This window comes from Condylostylus longicornis, unplaced genomic scaffold (assembly GCF_029603195.1).
Source record: "Condylostylus longicornis isolate FDR11 unplaced genomic scaffold, ASM2960319v2 ptg000135l, whole genome shotgun sequence".
NCBI classification, from domain to species: Eukaryota; Metazoa; Arthropoda; class Insecta; order Diptera; family Dolichopodidae; genus Condylostylus; species Condylostylus longicornis.
Window position 1 is genome coordinate 17,694,342 of NW_026578103.1, and position 13,593 is coordinate 17,707,934.

Genomic DNA, 13,593 nt, shown 5'->3' on the forward strand with positions numbered 1-13,593 from the left:
AGTTTTTTTTAAATTGTTTTTAAAACAATTAAGAAAGTAAAGTGGAAACTTTATAATGAGTCTCAATGCCAAGGAGACATAAATTTTTTAACCAACTTTTTATTATTTTTATTTCGAGTATTTTTTATACCCTGCACTTCGTATATTAACTTTGGTATGGAGTTTGTAACTACTTCAAGGAGTCATCTGCGGTATGGACGTATATATATATATTCTTGCTCATCGTAAAATTCTGCGTTGATTTAGACATGTCCGTCCGTCCGATCGCACGATAACTCAAAAACGAATAAAGCAATCGACACCAAACTTTCACAAGTTTTTTCTTTTGTGCCAAGGACGAACCCTATTGTTATTGGACTAAGTCGGACAACGGGTTCGGGTAGCTGCCATACAACTCCAAGAGTTTATTTTAAATATTTCAAAAACTAATAAAGCTATAAATATAAAATTTTGTATACATGTGTCCAATTATATTCTACATATGCTCTAAAATTTATAATGGAATAGCTGCACCGGTTCGGGTGGCTGCCATACAACTCCAACAGCAAATTTTTTATATTCGGCAAAATAATAAAGTCAGATTCATTAAATTTGGAAGTTGTGTGTCTGTTATAGGTCAAACATATCCGTGAAGTTTCTACAGAATGGTTTCACAGGTTTGATTAATTGCTATACAACAACGAAAGGTGCAGGGTATAATTCAATCGGTTTATACCGACTGAAACGTTTTTACTTGTTTTTAACTTCTTTTGTAACAACCAAACAAAAAATTACTTAATCTCTATTTTTTTTATACATATAGAAGAAAAAGGAAGAAGAGGAAAGTTATTTTACGTAAATTATGGAAATCTAATTCCTAGTAATCACTTAACAGACTTTTGGTGAATGAATACTAAAAAAAAAACATTTTTTCGTTAATATTTCAACTCCTTGTTTTTAAAAAATGATAATTTAATATTGCTCAATGAAAATGTTGCTGTGTCGTTCAATAACAATAACATTCTAGAATGAAATTTGGATCCATTTTTCACTGTCTTTAAATTTAAAGAAAACTAACTAGCCACTTGCTTCTTTTTACACTAAAAAAGCTCAGGATTTGAATTTATTGTTTAACAATTTAAAATTCTTAACCGTTTCTATGTTCTGTTTCTTCTATAACCGTTTCTATATAGACCGTTTCTATATTAATAAATAGTTTTTTCATTTTAACATAATTTTTCCTCTGAATGAGCTATCACCATAGAATATTAGTAATTTTTCAATTTTCTGGTACTCTAATTTCTTTTGAAACTAAAGATATAAGGTCAAAATGCTTTCCCATCTAGAATGGCTCAATTGACAGTACCTACTACCTATGACACTTCCATTGTTATATATTATTGATTTTTAGAATTTTTGTTCTCATCCCGAAAATATGCAATAAAATTATATCATTATTTTAAGCTAAGTATTTACATATTACAGGTCTATTAAAGGCTATTATAAGCAGATACGAAAAAAACTTTTCAGTTGTTTAAGGCAAATAGTCTGCTATATACAAACCATGGTTTTGATAAAAAACTTAATAAATATAATATTATTCTATTTAAAATTCACCTTGCGATTTTACTTTTTATTTGAAGACCCCTTTCTATTTTAAATTTGTTTCAAATCTTACCAAAAACCTGGTTACTTTTTCTACTGGCTGTTTACGTTAAATATTCCACATAAAATTTATGCCTCAATAATAATTTTGACTTAACAATAAATAATTTCAATTACAAAATTTTATTTTTAAAAATTACGAAATTTTGGCCTTAATTTTATTACAAAAAATTATTACAAAAATTATTACTCTTAATTTCTCTAAATGCAAATTAACATTTCGAATATAAATTAACAAAAAACAATTTTACTTCGACCTTAAAATTTTACTTACACTTAATCTAAATATATGTATATATTTAGAACCTATATACCTACATAGAATCCTTTAAAACAGAAAAATTTTATTTAAATGCAAAGAAAGTGTAAAGTGCGTAAAACATTTTAGTACTTTTTTTTTGCTTTAAATTTTTCTCTTCATAAAATTTACAATTCTTTAATACTTCACTTTTATAATCTTTCGAATTTAAATTCGAATATAAAAAAAAAAATATTCGCTTATTAACAGTAATAAAATTCCTTTTCGCCCAATAATTTATTTATATTGTATTAAGTATATATCTGGATGTACAATTACATATACATACATATTTTCGACTGTTAATTCATACACAAGAGTATTATTTTATAATATAAGAGTATAGCGATATACTTGTCAGGATATTTAATTTTATATGAAATTTAAAATTTTACAATAAAAAAGTGTATGCAGGAGTGTGTGTGTGTGTGTATTGTACCTATTGTTGATGTACCCTTATCGAAATTTTAATACTCGTAAATAAGACCAAAAAACGTAATTAATTTTTAACAACCAGCAATAATTTATTCTCTCATTTTAACTGACCTAAAACACTTGTTTTTGTATTTCATTTCATTTATTTCATTTTGTTATTTTTCGATTTTTACTTTTCTTTTTCCTTTTTTTTTTATAATTTGTGTATTTCTTTACTTATTTTACATTTCGGTTTTTTTTGGTTTTTTCTTTCTTTCTTATTTTCGCTTACTTTCTTTTCAACAGTTATTATTATTATTATAGGCAATAATTATTCAGTTAATTACCCCAATTGACATCTCATTTACACTCTATTAATCAATTCGAAATTTTTCCTCATTTTCTTCTCTTTCTTTTATTTCTCTTTCATCTACATTATATTTAACTTTTCTGTATTATTTTTTTTTTGCTTTTGTTATAATTTTTTGGTTAGTTGTTTTATTTTTTCTCTTTATCTTATTCTCTATCTTTCCCTTTTGTTATTTATTTCTTTCTCTTTTTCTCTTTTCGGTGTTCATCTTTATCTTTCTTAATATATTTCTATGTACATTCGCTTCGCTGAATTTTATCCTTTAATATTCCTTTTTATTTTTCGCTCTTATAGTTGTTCTTATAATTTTTATTGTAATATTACAGCCAAATCTTAGGGTATGTGTATACTTACGCATCTTATAATATTGTCTTCTTTTATGATATATAGATTGCATACGCATTATAGTTATATACATATATAATTTTGTTTACCATTATACTATGTATGTATAAAAATATTATATGAATATTTATAAGTATATATTTACATAACATATTTGTATAATTAAATGTTAATTTTATTACATTTACAGATCTACCAAAAATTCCTCCAAGAATTGATATAGATGATAAAATTTACAGTATTGGAAATATGTTATTAGCTAATTGTACAGTTGATAACAGTAAACCATTGGCTAATTTAACATGGTTACTTAATAATAATACAGTAAGTTAAAATTTATTTTATTGAGCTTATATTAAATATGAATTTTAAATATTATTGGTACTGTAATGTGTATATTATACTATATGAGTATATCATAGTATATAGTATTTAGTATATATGTTATGAGTATATTTTAATGAATCATTATACAGACACATAGGTATTGTAATTCTTAATTTTTACTTTTGCGTTCCAAATTCTTCACGTAATAACCTAAAATCTGTTTATACATTTTTATTTCACCTTTATATTGTATATAATTTTAAATAAAATACATTATATGTTAATCAAACGCCAAAAGCACTAAGTCACATTATTCCAATAGTTTCGTTGCCCAGATATACAACCAGACAAAACTGTTTCGAAATAAACCAACGCCTTATATAAAATTACAAAATATGAACTGTTGTTTTGACATATTTATGACTTGATTATCCGAATACTCAAAATAAAAATCCAATTTATATACAATTTTAATTTTTCTTCAAGATTGTCGGGATTTACTAAGAACGTATGAGCTTCAAATCAAATACATAATTCTGTTATACTCAAAGCAAAGGAATTAAAAACTTCATTTATAAAATTTGATTCATATGATTACAAGTTAGAAACTATTAAAAAATATGAGTGAATAATCTGGAAATTTTAATTCTCGTTACCATTATAGTAATAATTAATAAGAATATCAAAACGACTAAATTGACCGAAGTAATCATAGTACATTACTCTTATATCAAGTGAAAAATCTCTTAGTAACTTTTAAATTTTAAAAATTTACGATAATCGCTTTCTTCTCTAAAAAAAAAATAATTTTCAATACAAATTTAATTAAAAGTAACCTATACTTGGTTACTTGTTAATTACTCCAGATTTATAATAATTCTATATAAGTATGGATAAGTACGTACATAAGAATGTATATATTACGTATTTACATATAAATATGTACTTTAATAAATTATGAATAATTTCATTATCATGAAATTTTTTTTCTAATTGAATTTTTTTTTTAACTGAAATTTCAAACCAAATCTACAATAATCTTTGATTAATTTATTTTGATATGATTATATATAAAAAAAAAAGCCCGGTATTATGATCCTTGAAGAAAATTCTCCAATCGCCAAGAGAATTTATAAAGAAAAAAAAACTCATTACAAAAAACAGGTATAACAATGGGCAAATTACAACAGTTTAACTAAAGAATAATCAAGTCAAAGATTAAACCAGTCTAAAATCTACACTACAAAAAAATAAAATAACTGTAAAGATAATAACAGGTATATTCATATAGAAATATGAAATACAACGGAGAAAAAAAAACTATACAGTAAAGTATATAGCTACAAGAGAGAAACAGAGAATGAAAATAAAGATATACATATACATAGTTGAGAAACAACAAAGAGAAATACAAAATTATAAAACAAGAAAAAATATAAAAAATAAACGCAAGAAAATTCATTAAAAAGGAATCATTTGACAGGCGATACTCTCATTCCAATATACCGTTACGGAAAAAAAAAAGAAAGCGAGTGAAAAAAAAAAAAAGTATAGAGATAATAACAACGAACGCAAAATAAAATAAAATATAAAAACATAATAATAAAATAAATTAAATAACGACAAAAACCCGAATTGAAAAATTTTTTAATTAAAGGCTTCAGAAATGCCATGCTATGAACTTTTCCATCTCCATTATAGCATAAAAAGCGAAGACAGAACACAAGAAGAAAATCATAAATTCAAACAAAAAAGAAAAAGTGTATTTTGTCGTGTGTTGTGTTGTCAGTTCAATTCAATGGCAGGCGGCCGTGTCAGTAGTAATAATAACAGTAAAAGTTACAACAATAATATAACTGTAAAAACGATTTTAATGATTTTTCAAGTTTCATGATTGTGATTTTTGTTTTTCAACAAAATTTTTATATTTACTCTCGCTTTTCGTTTTTTTTTTTTTTGATCTCTGAATTTTATTAAATGAGTATGGAATTAAAATTTATTTTTTATTTATTATAAATTATTATGAAAATTCTGTTGAATATAAATTTAATTACAGTTAGAAATAAAAATCAATGAACGTTTAATTAATAAAATGAAGAAATAATTTAACATTCATTTGAAAAAATAAATAGGCGAAATCATGCTTGCATTTTGATATGAGTGATTCATAAGAACGTGTTATGATGTTTGTACTGTACCTCGCTCTTGATACCCCAATTGAAAGAGGGTTTTAATTATTATCAATGTATTTTTATAAAAATTTTTTTCCTCCAAATTGCTTATTTCTGAAATATTTGCTCTATATTCGACTAAGTTCTACTATAGGTTTGTCGCCCAACTATCTACGATATCATGTGCCCATGCTATATCCCGCCCAAATGTGAAGTAGAAAAAACAAAAATCGAGTAATTGCATTTTCACAAAAATTTCCGAAAACGTTTTGTGAAACGTACGTAATGTTTTTATACAACGAATCGAAAAAAAATTGGATTCTAGCTAAAATATCCCTTAATTCCTTAATATTCACATTTATATTAAACTAAGCTCTGTACGATCTTGTTTTTTATAATTTTTAATTTTAATTTTCGTACTCCTTTAAAGTGACTCGATATTGTATTAAAAAGAAATGTTCTATACCATAACGCACCTCATAATAATAAATAATTATCTTGATCCACCATGAATGAACCGCGAATATTTACATTTTGTTTCCTTTCAAAACTCCTTCTCAAAGGATTTCTATATAATACATATAGAAAATCTGTGTTATATTTGTTTCTTTATATTTTCATGAACTCTGTATTTAAGGTATACACAAAACAGAAATATATGTACGACCTTCATAAAAATAAAAAATTTTAAAAGTTATAAAGTAATAGTTTTTGTAGAGCTATACTAAAATATATATGCACACCTTTATAAATTATAAAATAAATAATAAAGTTTTTATAATATTGAAGCTATTATACAGAAAAGAATTTATTTTAACAAAAGAGATAACATTCAAAGAATCGTCCTTTTTTGAGTAGAAGTCTATTAAATTTATATATGATGTAAAAATATTTTTTAAAAATTTATTTATCTATTCATAAAATAATATCGGATCTTTCATGAATTCTTCTTTTATTACAGTACATCGGATTTAATATAAAATATTTTATTGAAAGGAATAACACACTACTATTTCTGAAATCTTTTTTTCTACATTTTAAATTCTTTATAACTAATAAGCTATTCTGAATTGGAAATTAAAAGAAAAATAAATGAATGGTTTTTTCAGATTTTTTCGACTTTGTTCAAAATTTTTTTGGAAAATAAATTTCTTTTGAGCTTCAAATTTTATTATACCTTGAGTTTCATGCTTCAAGTAGTTGTACTGGTTTGTAAATACAATTCAGAAATTTTGTGTTTAAGCTAAATAAAATTTAAAACCTATCTTGTAGGTGTACGAATATTAAGAAAAATTATTAGTATAATGGTAATTTTTGTAGTTTTTGAATTTTAAACTATTTGATTTATGCCACATGAGATGGACGTGCTGTTATACTGTCAAATCGAGGTACAATACCTTATTCAAATCATGAGAATCGCCTCTTCAAAATGTGTTTCGTCATTTATGATATGTTTTCCGAACCTCTACATTCAAGCTCCATTCTATGCATATGAGCTTACAAAAGTTATCCAACACTATGAAACAGGTAATACATGTACAATTACTCCGTTAATAACTAACGATATAACAATTTTTATTAACATTAAACAAAATTTTAGTAGCATATCCTATGGACCAAATACATGGAACAAAATTGATATTTCTAAAAAAATGTTGAAATTGTTCTAAAAATTTCATAAGATCATAACTCAGTAAACCTTCATAATACTTGCTCTTTAGGAGATTGCATTTTGATGGAATTTTTAATTTTACCAAATATTTTCTAAAGGCTTACGTTGTTTCCAGATGTTGCAAGATTTATTTAAAAATGACATACTTATTATTTTCTTATTTAGATAATATTCGTGAATTATTTATTATATACGTACGAAACTCAAGCCATTCAAAATTTTAAAAAACTTCTTAGCTTATATTTACTATATTCCATTTAAAGGATATTCTTTAATAATTCGACTTAAATTCCGTGGAATAGCTGAGCGGAACTAGTATATTCTTTATGAAAACCTTGCTGTATTAGAGTAAATCTATAAAATTAAATATTAAAAATTTTATCTTTATTTTATGTATAACATATTTATGGACAAAAATGTAAAACTATTCACCGAAATGAATTTGCATAGCTACCCTTACCATATCATTAAAAGGAACGATATAAATAAATCATAACCATGTGTATAAAAGAATAATATGATTTCGTCAACCCTACCTAATGTATCTAAATAATGTACTATGATATAAAATAAAATGTCTACTACTATTACGATTAATATCATTTTGAATATAACTTTTGTTATATTTTATAACCTATATACTTATTTTTATGTATATATGTACTGGTTTTATTAAGAAAGAAAAACTATTATACAACTAAATACTTATTTCTTTAATAACATCAATTTTATACCATAAATTTTACACCTAACTGTATTATTGCGTATCACATTCACATCTGTACATATTACGGGAATTCATATACATTTCTTATAAATATCTATATAACAATATAATAAATATAAATTTTATATGAAATTATATATGTGTATGTGTATGTATATATACAAACATAAATATTCATTCATTAAAAAAATTGTTTTTTTTTTTCTTTTTTTTTATTATATTTCCTTTCTACTTTTTGTTTTATAGCTGCGACCGCATGAAATTATACGATATAATATTATCGGTGATTCAACATTAAATTCAACGACATCTGTTTTAGGACTTAAATTAGTTTTACAATCAAAACATTTTCGCTATAAGAATCTTAGGGTAAGTACCAACTTTTTAAGTTTTTTTTGTTTTTGTGTTCTCTTTTTATTATTTTTATATAGGTATACGTATAGCGTTTTTGTCAAGAAAATTTGAAGGAATAATTTTTGGACAAAATTTATTACAAAAAATTTTATTATTGAAATAAATTTTTGAATATGAAAAACAATTTAAATTGAGGAAAATTTGTGAAAATTGTGAATAGCTATATAGATATTTCTTTTAGAAACTATTTCTATAAAGAATATTCTTATATATGGGGGTAAATTATATCTGGCTATCAAATAATAAAAAAAATCCTTTTTATCATGATTTTTATCATCATACATCCTGACCTCGATTTCGAATAATAAAAATAACAAAATATCTGAATAAATATTTGGTTATTTGTTTATTACTTAATTCTTTATCATGCTTTAAATGCGGTATTTAAGTGTAAACTAACATTTATGTAAAAATATTTCAACGAAAGTAATCTAAATTAATAATGCTGTGGGATATTTTCCAAAAATTTTATATATGGAGAATGTTAAATGGTCATAATTATTGTTATTGTAGTCTAATTAATATTATGAAATTTAATACATATCCTAGAAAAGTTTTAATTGTCCGTACCAGTGTAATATTATAAATACAAATTGAAGCAGTCACAACAGAAATAATATTAAAAATATGTCTATCTAGCTTACGTGATAATTATTTTTAAAATTAAAAAGTTTCACTGAGCAACAATCCAAAAGTATTGCCAAAAATTTTCTCCAGCAAAATAAAATTAATGGAACATATTGATACTAAATACCCTTGATCTCATACCAAGTACTTATCTTTTGCGTACAGCTATAATTTTTCCATACTAATCAAAAGGGTATATAAGAAATGAGGTCAAATTTGAAAATCGTGTTATGAAGCTGATCTTTTTGGTGAATATTTCTAAAATTTTAAAGTATTTTTTACCCATAATTTTCTCTTTTCATATTTACCCAAGCAAAGCTGATTTCCTAGCGTTCATTCTGGGTAACTATTATACGCACTAATATTTCTGAAATAGCATCTCTTTAAATAAACCTTATTAAAAAAATAAAAACCTATTTAAAAAATAACCTATTAAAAATATGTAATTCTGAACAATCTATAGTTTTCGTTGTAAATAAAGTTTATGTATAACAGTTAATAATACAATTTGATAACCAATAGAAAATCTCATTCCAAAAATCAGCCAAGCTCCTTTAAATTTTTTTAATATACCTAAATTTTAAAATTTTATAAAATCTATTATATATTTTTATAGCTATCTACATACATATAAGTTCCTACACTAAATTTAACAAATTTCAAGTGATATTCTAAAATCCCTCTACATATATTCTTATTTTTACAGTTATCATGTAAAGCAACTATTTATAACATATATGAAAATACTACTGAAAAAATTTTAGAATTAAATACAACAAGTAATCAAATCTATACAGATGATTTTATAACAATAGGAAGCAGTAGACATACACAATATGATGGAGATTTTAATGGTTACGGTGATCCTTATGATATTAGAATGCATCATATGCAAGGTAAGTATTTTTTCAAGGCAAAAACTCTTTATAAAAAAAAAAATTATAAAAGATCACACATAATACGTGTGAATACTACAATATTTTCACATACATTAATATTCTACATAATTTAAAGGAGTAAATAAATGTGTGTGCGTTTTTTGAAACTTAATTTTGAATAATATTCTCTCTTAATTATCAAAACTCAAGTAGCCTACCAAAATCTTAATTAATTCCTATCTAAAACAAAGGCAAGTAATTTTTCAATTTAAATATAAGGACAAAAATTTTCAACAACAACAAGACATAAGTTGTTCAACACAATGCCCAGAAAACAAAAAAAAAAAAAAATGAAAAACTTTAAAAATATTTTCCACTTCTCACTTGAATAACAAAATAAAAAAGCAAAAACAAAAAAACATCATCAAATTTATTCTTTTTTTTGAAAAAAGAAAGAAACAAAAAGAAAAAACTAGAAAATAAAAATAAGAACGTAAATTAAAGTTGTTTGTCAAGAAAAACGGAAATTTGAATTCAACTTAAAAGGAAAAGTTTTACGCCCCCTTCCCCGCAATAATTCACTAATTCCAATTTAAGTTTATTTTTATTATTAATTTTAATATTATAACTTTTAATTTATTACCTTTTTTGCTTTACTTACATTATTCTCACTACGTACACACATATATGTATACGTACGCTTATACTTTAGGCAAAGTATAATAAAATCGCGTAAAAGTTTATTGGTGTGTTACAATTAAAATCCTAAATCTATGCAAGCAAATTATTTTTAATCAATATAGTATGATTTTGGTTCTGATTATTAGAAACTGTTTTAGGTTTTACAATGTATAGTTATTAAAAACAGTACAATATTTTGCTATAGTTGAATTATTTGATGTATTGTATGTCATACTCTTGTTGTTCCTTGTGACAAACTGCAATTACCGTCTCGTACATACACACTTAATGCAATTACCGTCTCGTAATTATACACACTGTCATTCCAGTCATATTCTAAACAGATCCAGCGTCTCAAAGATGAGAAAATTGACTTGACTTAGCTTAAAAATGTCGGTGTTATTCGAATTCAATTTTATCCGAAATCATGAATTCATACTATCGAACCAAAAACTCTACTGCTTTTCGTTTCAAAAATTTAGAAATATTATCCTTCTTCTTATCTTCCGAAACTGTAAAATAATGAATTCAATTCCTTTCAATATTGGAAAACTAGAACTCTGCACTGAAATTCTTTGCCATTAATAATAACCAATTTGGCACGTGAATCCAATTCTCACCTAAACTAGAATTTATGCTATATTTTTTTTTTATTGTTCACTTTAACATATTTTTAACATATCAAAAATATTATAATAAATCTCAAATGAATCCATATGAAATACACATTTTACATATACACATATTATGTACGTCATAATTATAGAATTATTTTGTTCATATATAGGTGTGTATGTATGTATTTGTACACTATATAATACACGTTTAAATATCAGAGGAATGCATATAAATACTTTCATTGACTTAATGTAAACACTTAAATCACATCACCACGAAATGAAAATGAAGAAAGAAATGGTTGAAAGGATAAAAAAGGGGAAAAAAAAGAAGGAAAAATTAAAAAAAAAAAATAAAATAAAATGCAAGATGTGGGGAATTCAAGGAAATAAGCAAGAAAACTGTGTAATAAAGTATGGAAAAGTTTTTTTTTTTCCTTTTTTTTTGTTCTTCTTCTTTAAATATTTATAAATGCAAGCGTATGTACGTAGTAATAATAAGTTTTATCACTATGTATGGCTCTTATACTCTCTTTAGGGTAATGTACTACTTTTCTTTCAACTATTCTTATGATCTTCCATTTTGTTTTTCTTTTTCTGCATCATATTTATTTATGAATTTTGTAACGCGTGTGAAATAAATTCACTATTTTTGGAAATAAAATAAAAAGTGTAATGTTGACAGTGACAAAATAATCATCGATCTTACAAATCTTCCTCTTTTGTTATATCCATACGAACGAAGAGTATGTTCGAAGAGTTTACTAAATTTGTCTTACCGTTTGTAATGCTAAGAAACAATCGTCTGAGATATAGACATAACTGCATGTTTTTGATTAGCGTTGAATTCTGGGTCGATTTAGCAAAATCTGTCCATCCGTCCGTAAGTCTGTTTCTCAAATGATTTATAATAGCAAATGCCAGAACCCTATATTAGATGTTATCGAGACAGTGGTTTGGATAGATGCCCTACAACTTCAAAAACTATTTGGCTCTATCTCAGAAATTATTGAAATTATAATATCAAAATTTCGCTCGTGCAAATATTTTATTAGAGCTCTGATATTTGATAAAACTAGTTAAAATTTCTTGACTTGTGATTGTGGCTGCCATACAACTTCGGAAATCGTTTGATCGTATATGTGTTATGAAAACTGTGGAAATTAGTGTGCTGATATTTTGCATAAACGAATAAAAAACCAACACCATATATGGGAGAGTGTGTCAATTAACACGCAGCACTTGAAATCATTCATTCGTACGGATATCACAGAGTTGCCACGGTTGACTCTACCTATTCCTGTTTTATTATAATTTTCATTTTAAATGCTTATAACAAAAAGAGTATTTTAACCCAATCAAAAGTTACATGCCGTATTGCTAACGAAAATGCATTTGTACGTGGTGAGAAAAATGAAATAACTATTTTAACTGAAATTTCGGCCTATAGACTCATGTGTCTCAATTTCAGATGAACAAATTTTAACGTTTAGATTAAGCTTTTACCCGTTATTGTGAAAAACAATTAGTAAAAAAACTTCTACACCCTTCAAGATAGAAAACTATCCCACTTTATAACTATTTAGCATAACTCACTTACTTGATCGTTCAACTCATCTATTATGTTAGCGCTTCTTTTCACTTATTATCTCTTATCTGAAATGTTCGGTATATTAATAAAAGTACGTATTTTAAATAGCTAGTAAATTGGTTACTTAAAAGCAAAGTATTTTCAATTTTACATCGGAACAGTATTATTTTACAAACCTTTTGTTTATTGTGAATTTATCTATTTAAGGATACGATAATTAAGCTGCTTTTATGATTCAGATGTGTCAGTATCATATTTACGATGAAAATTGGAATACAGAAACAACACCTTTCCAAAAAGTCATAATTCGTATTTTTAGAGGTATTTTGGATTAGAGTATACCAATTTTGAAATTTAAAATAAGTTTTTATAAAAAATTTTTTCCATCTCGTGCAACTTTGTCATTTTACTGATACAAAGACAAATTATATTTCATAATGCTCATGATCCAATGTGCTCATGAAATTTTCAAAGAAATAAAATAATCTCATGTTATATATTCATCAAAAGCAAAACGCCCCAGCGTTCAGGAAGCATCATTAACCCGATATTTTCAAATTCAACTTATTCGACTCTCTAATAATTTTAAACGTTAACAACTTAGTCACTTTTCATATGATTTTTTTATTTCGTGTACAAAAACTTTACAAATATTTGCTGAAAAATAATTTTTTAAATTTCATTATGACAGAAGATAGAGGAGGGCTTTGAAAGTGATAACTAAATAAGACATATAACAAGAATTACTTACTTAATATAGTGTAACACAATACAATAAACAAAATTAACTGTAAAATTTTCAGTCTGTTTTCTATAT

The 13,593-nt window shown here is 24.9% G+C and overlaps 1 protein-coding gene across 1 annotated transcript in view; it reads left to right on the forward strand.

Moving 5' to 3' along the window:
• LOC129615249 (probable serine/threonine-protein kinase DDB_G0282963) overlaps positions 1–13,593 on the forward strand; it is a 101,173-nt gene that overhangs the window by 72,316 nt on the left and 15,264 nt on the right. Inside the window, exons 5-7 of the mRNA XM_055530371.1 lie at positions 3,262–3,395; positions 8,215–8,337; positions 9,716–9,905. Of these exons, the coding sequence (XP_055386346.1) occupies positions 3,262–3,395; positions 8,215–8,337; positions 9,716–9,905 (447 nt within the window). The remainder of the gene's footprint in view (positions 1–3,261; positions 3,396–8,214; positions 8,338–9,715; positions 9,906–13,593) is intronic.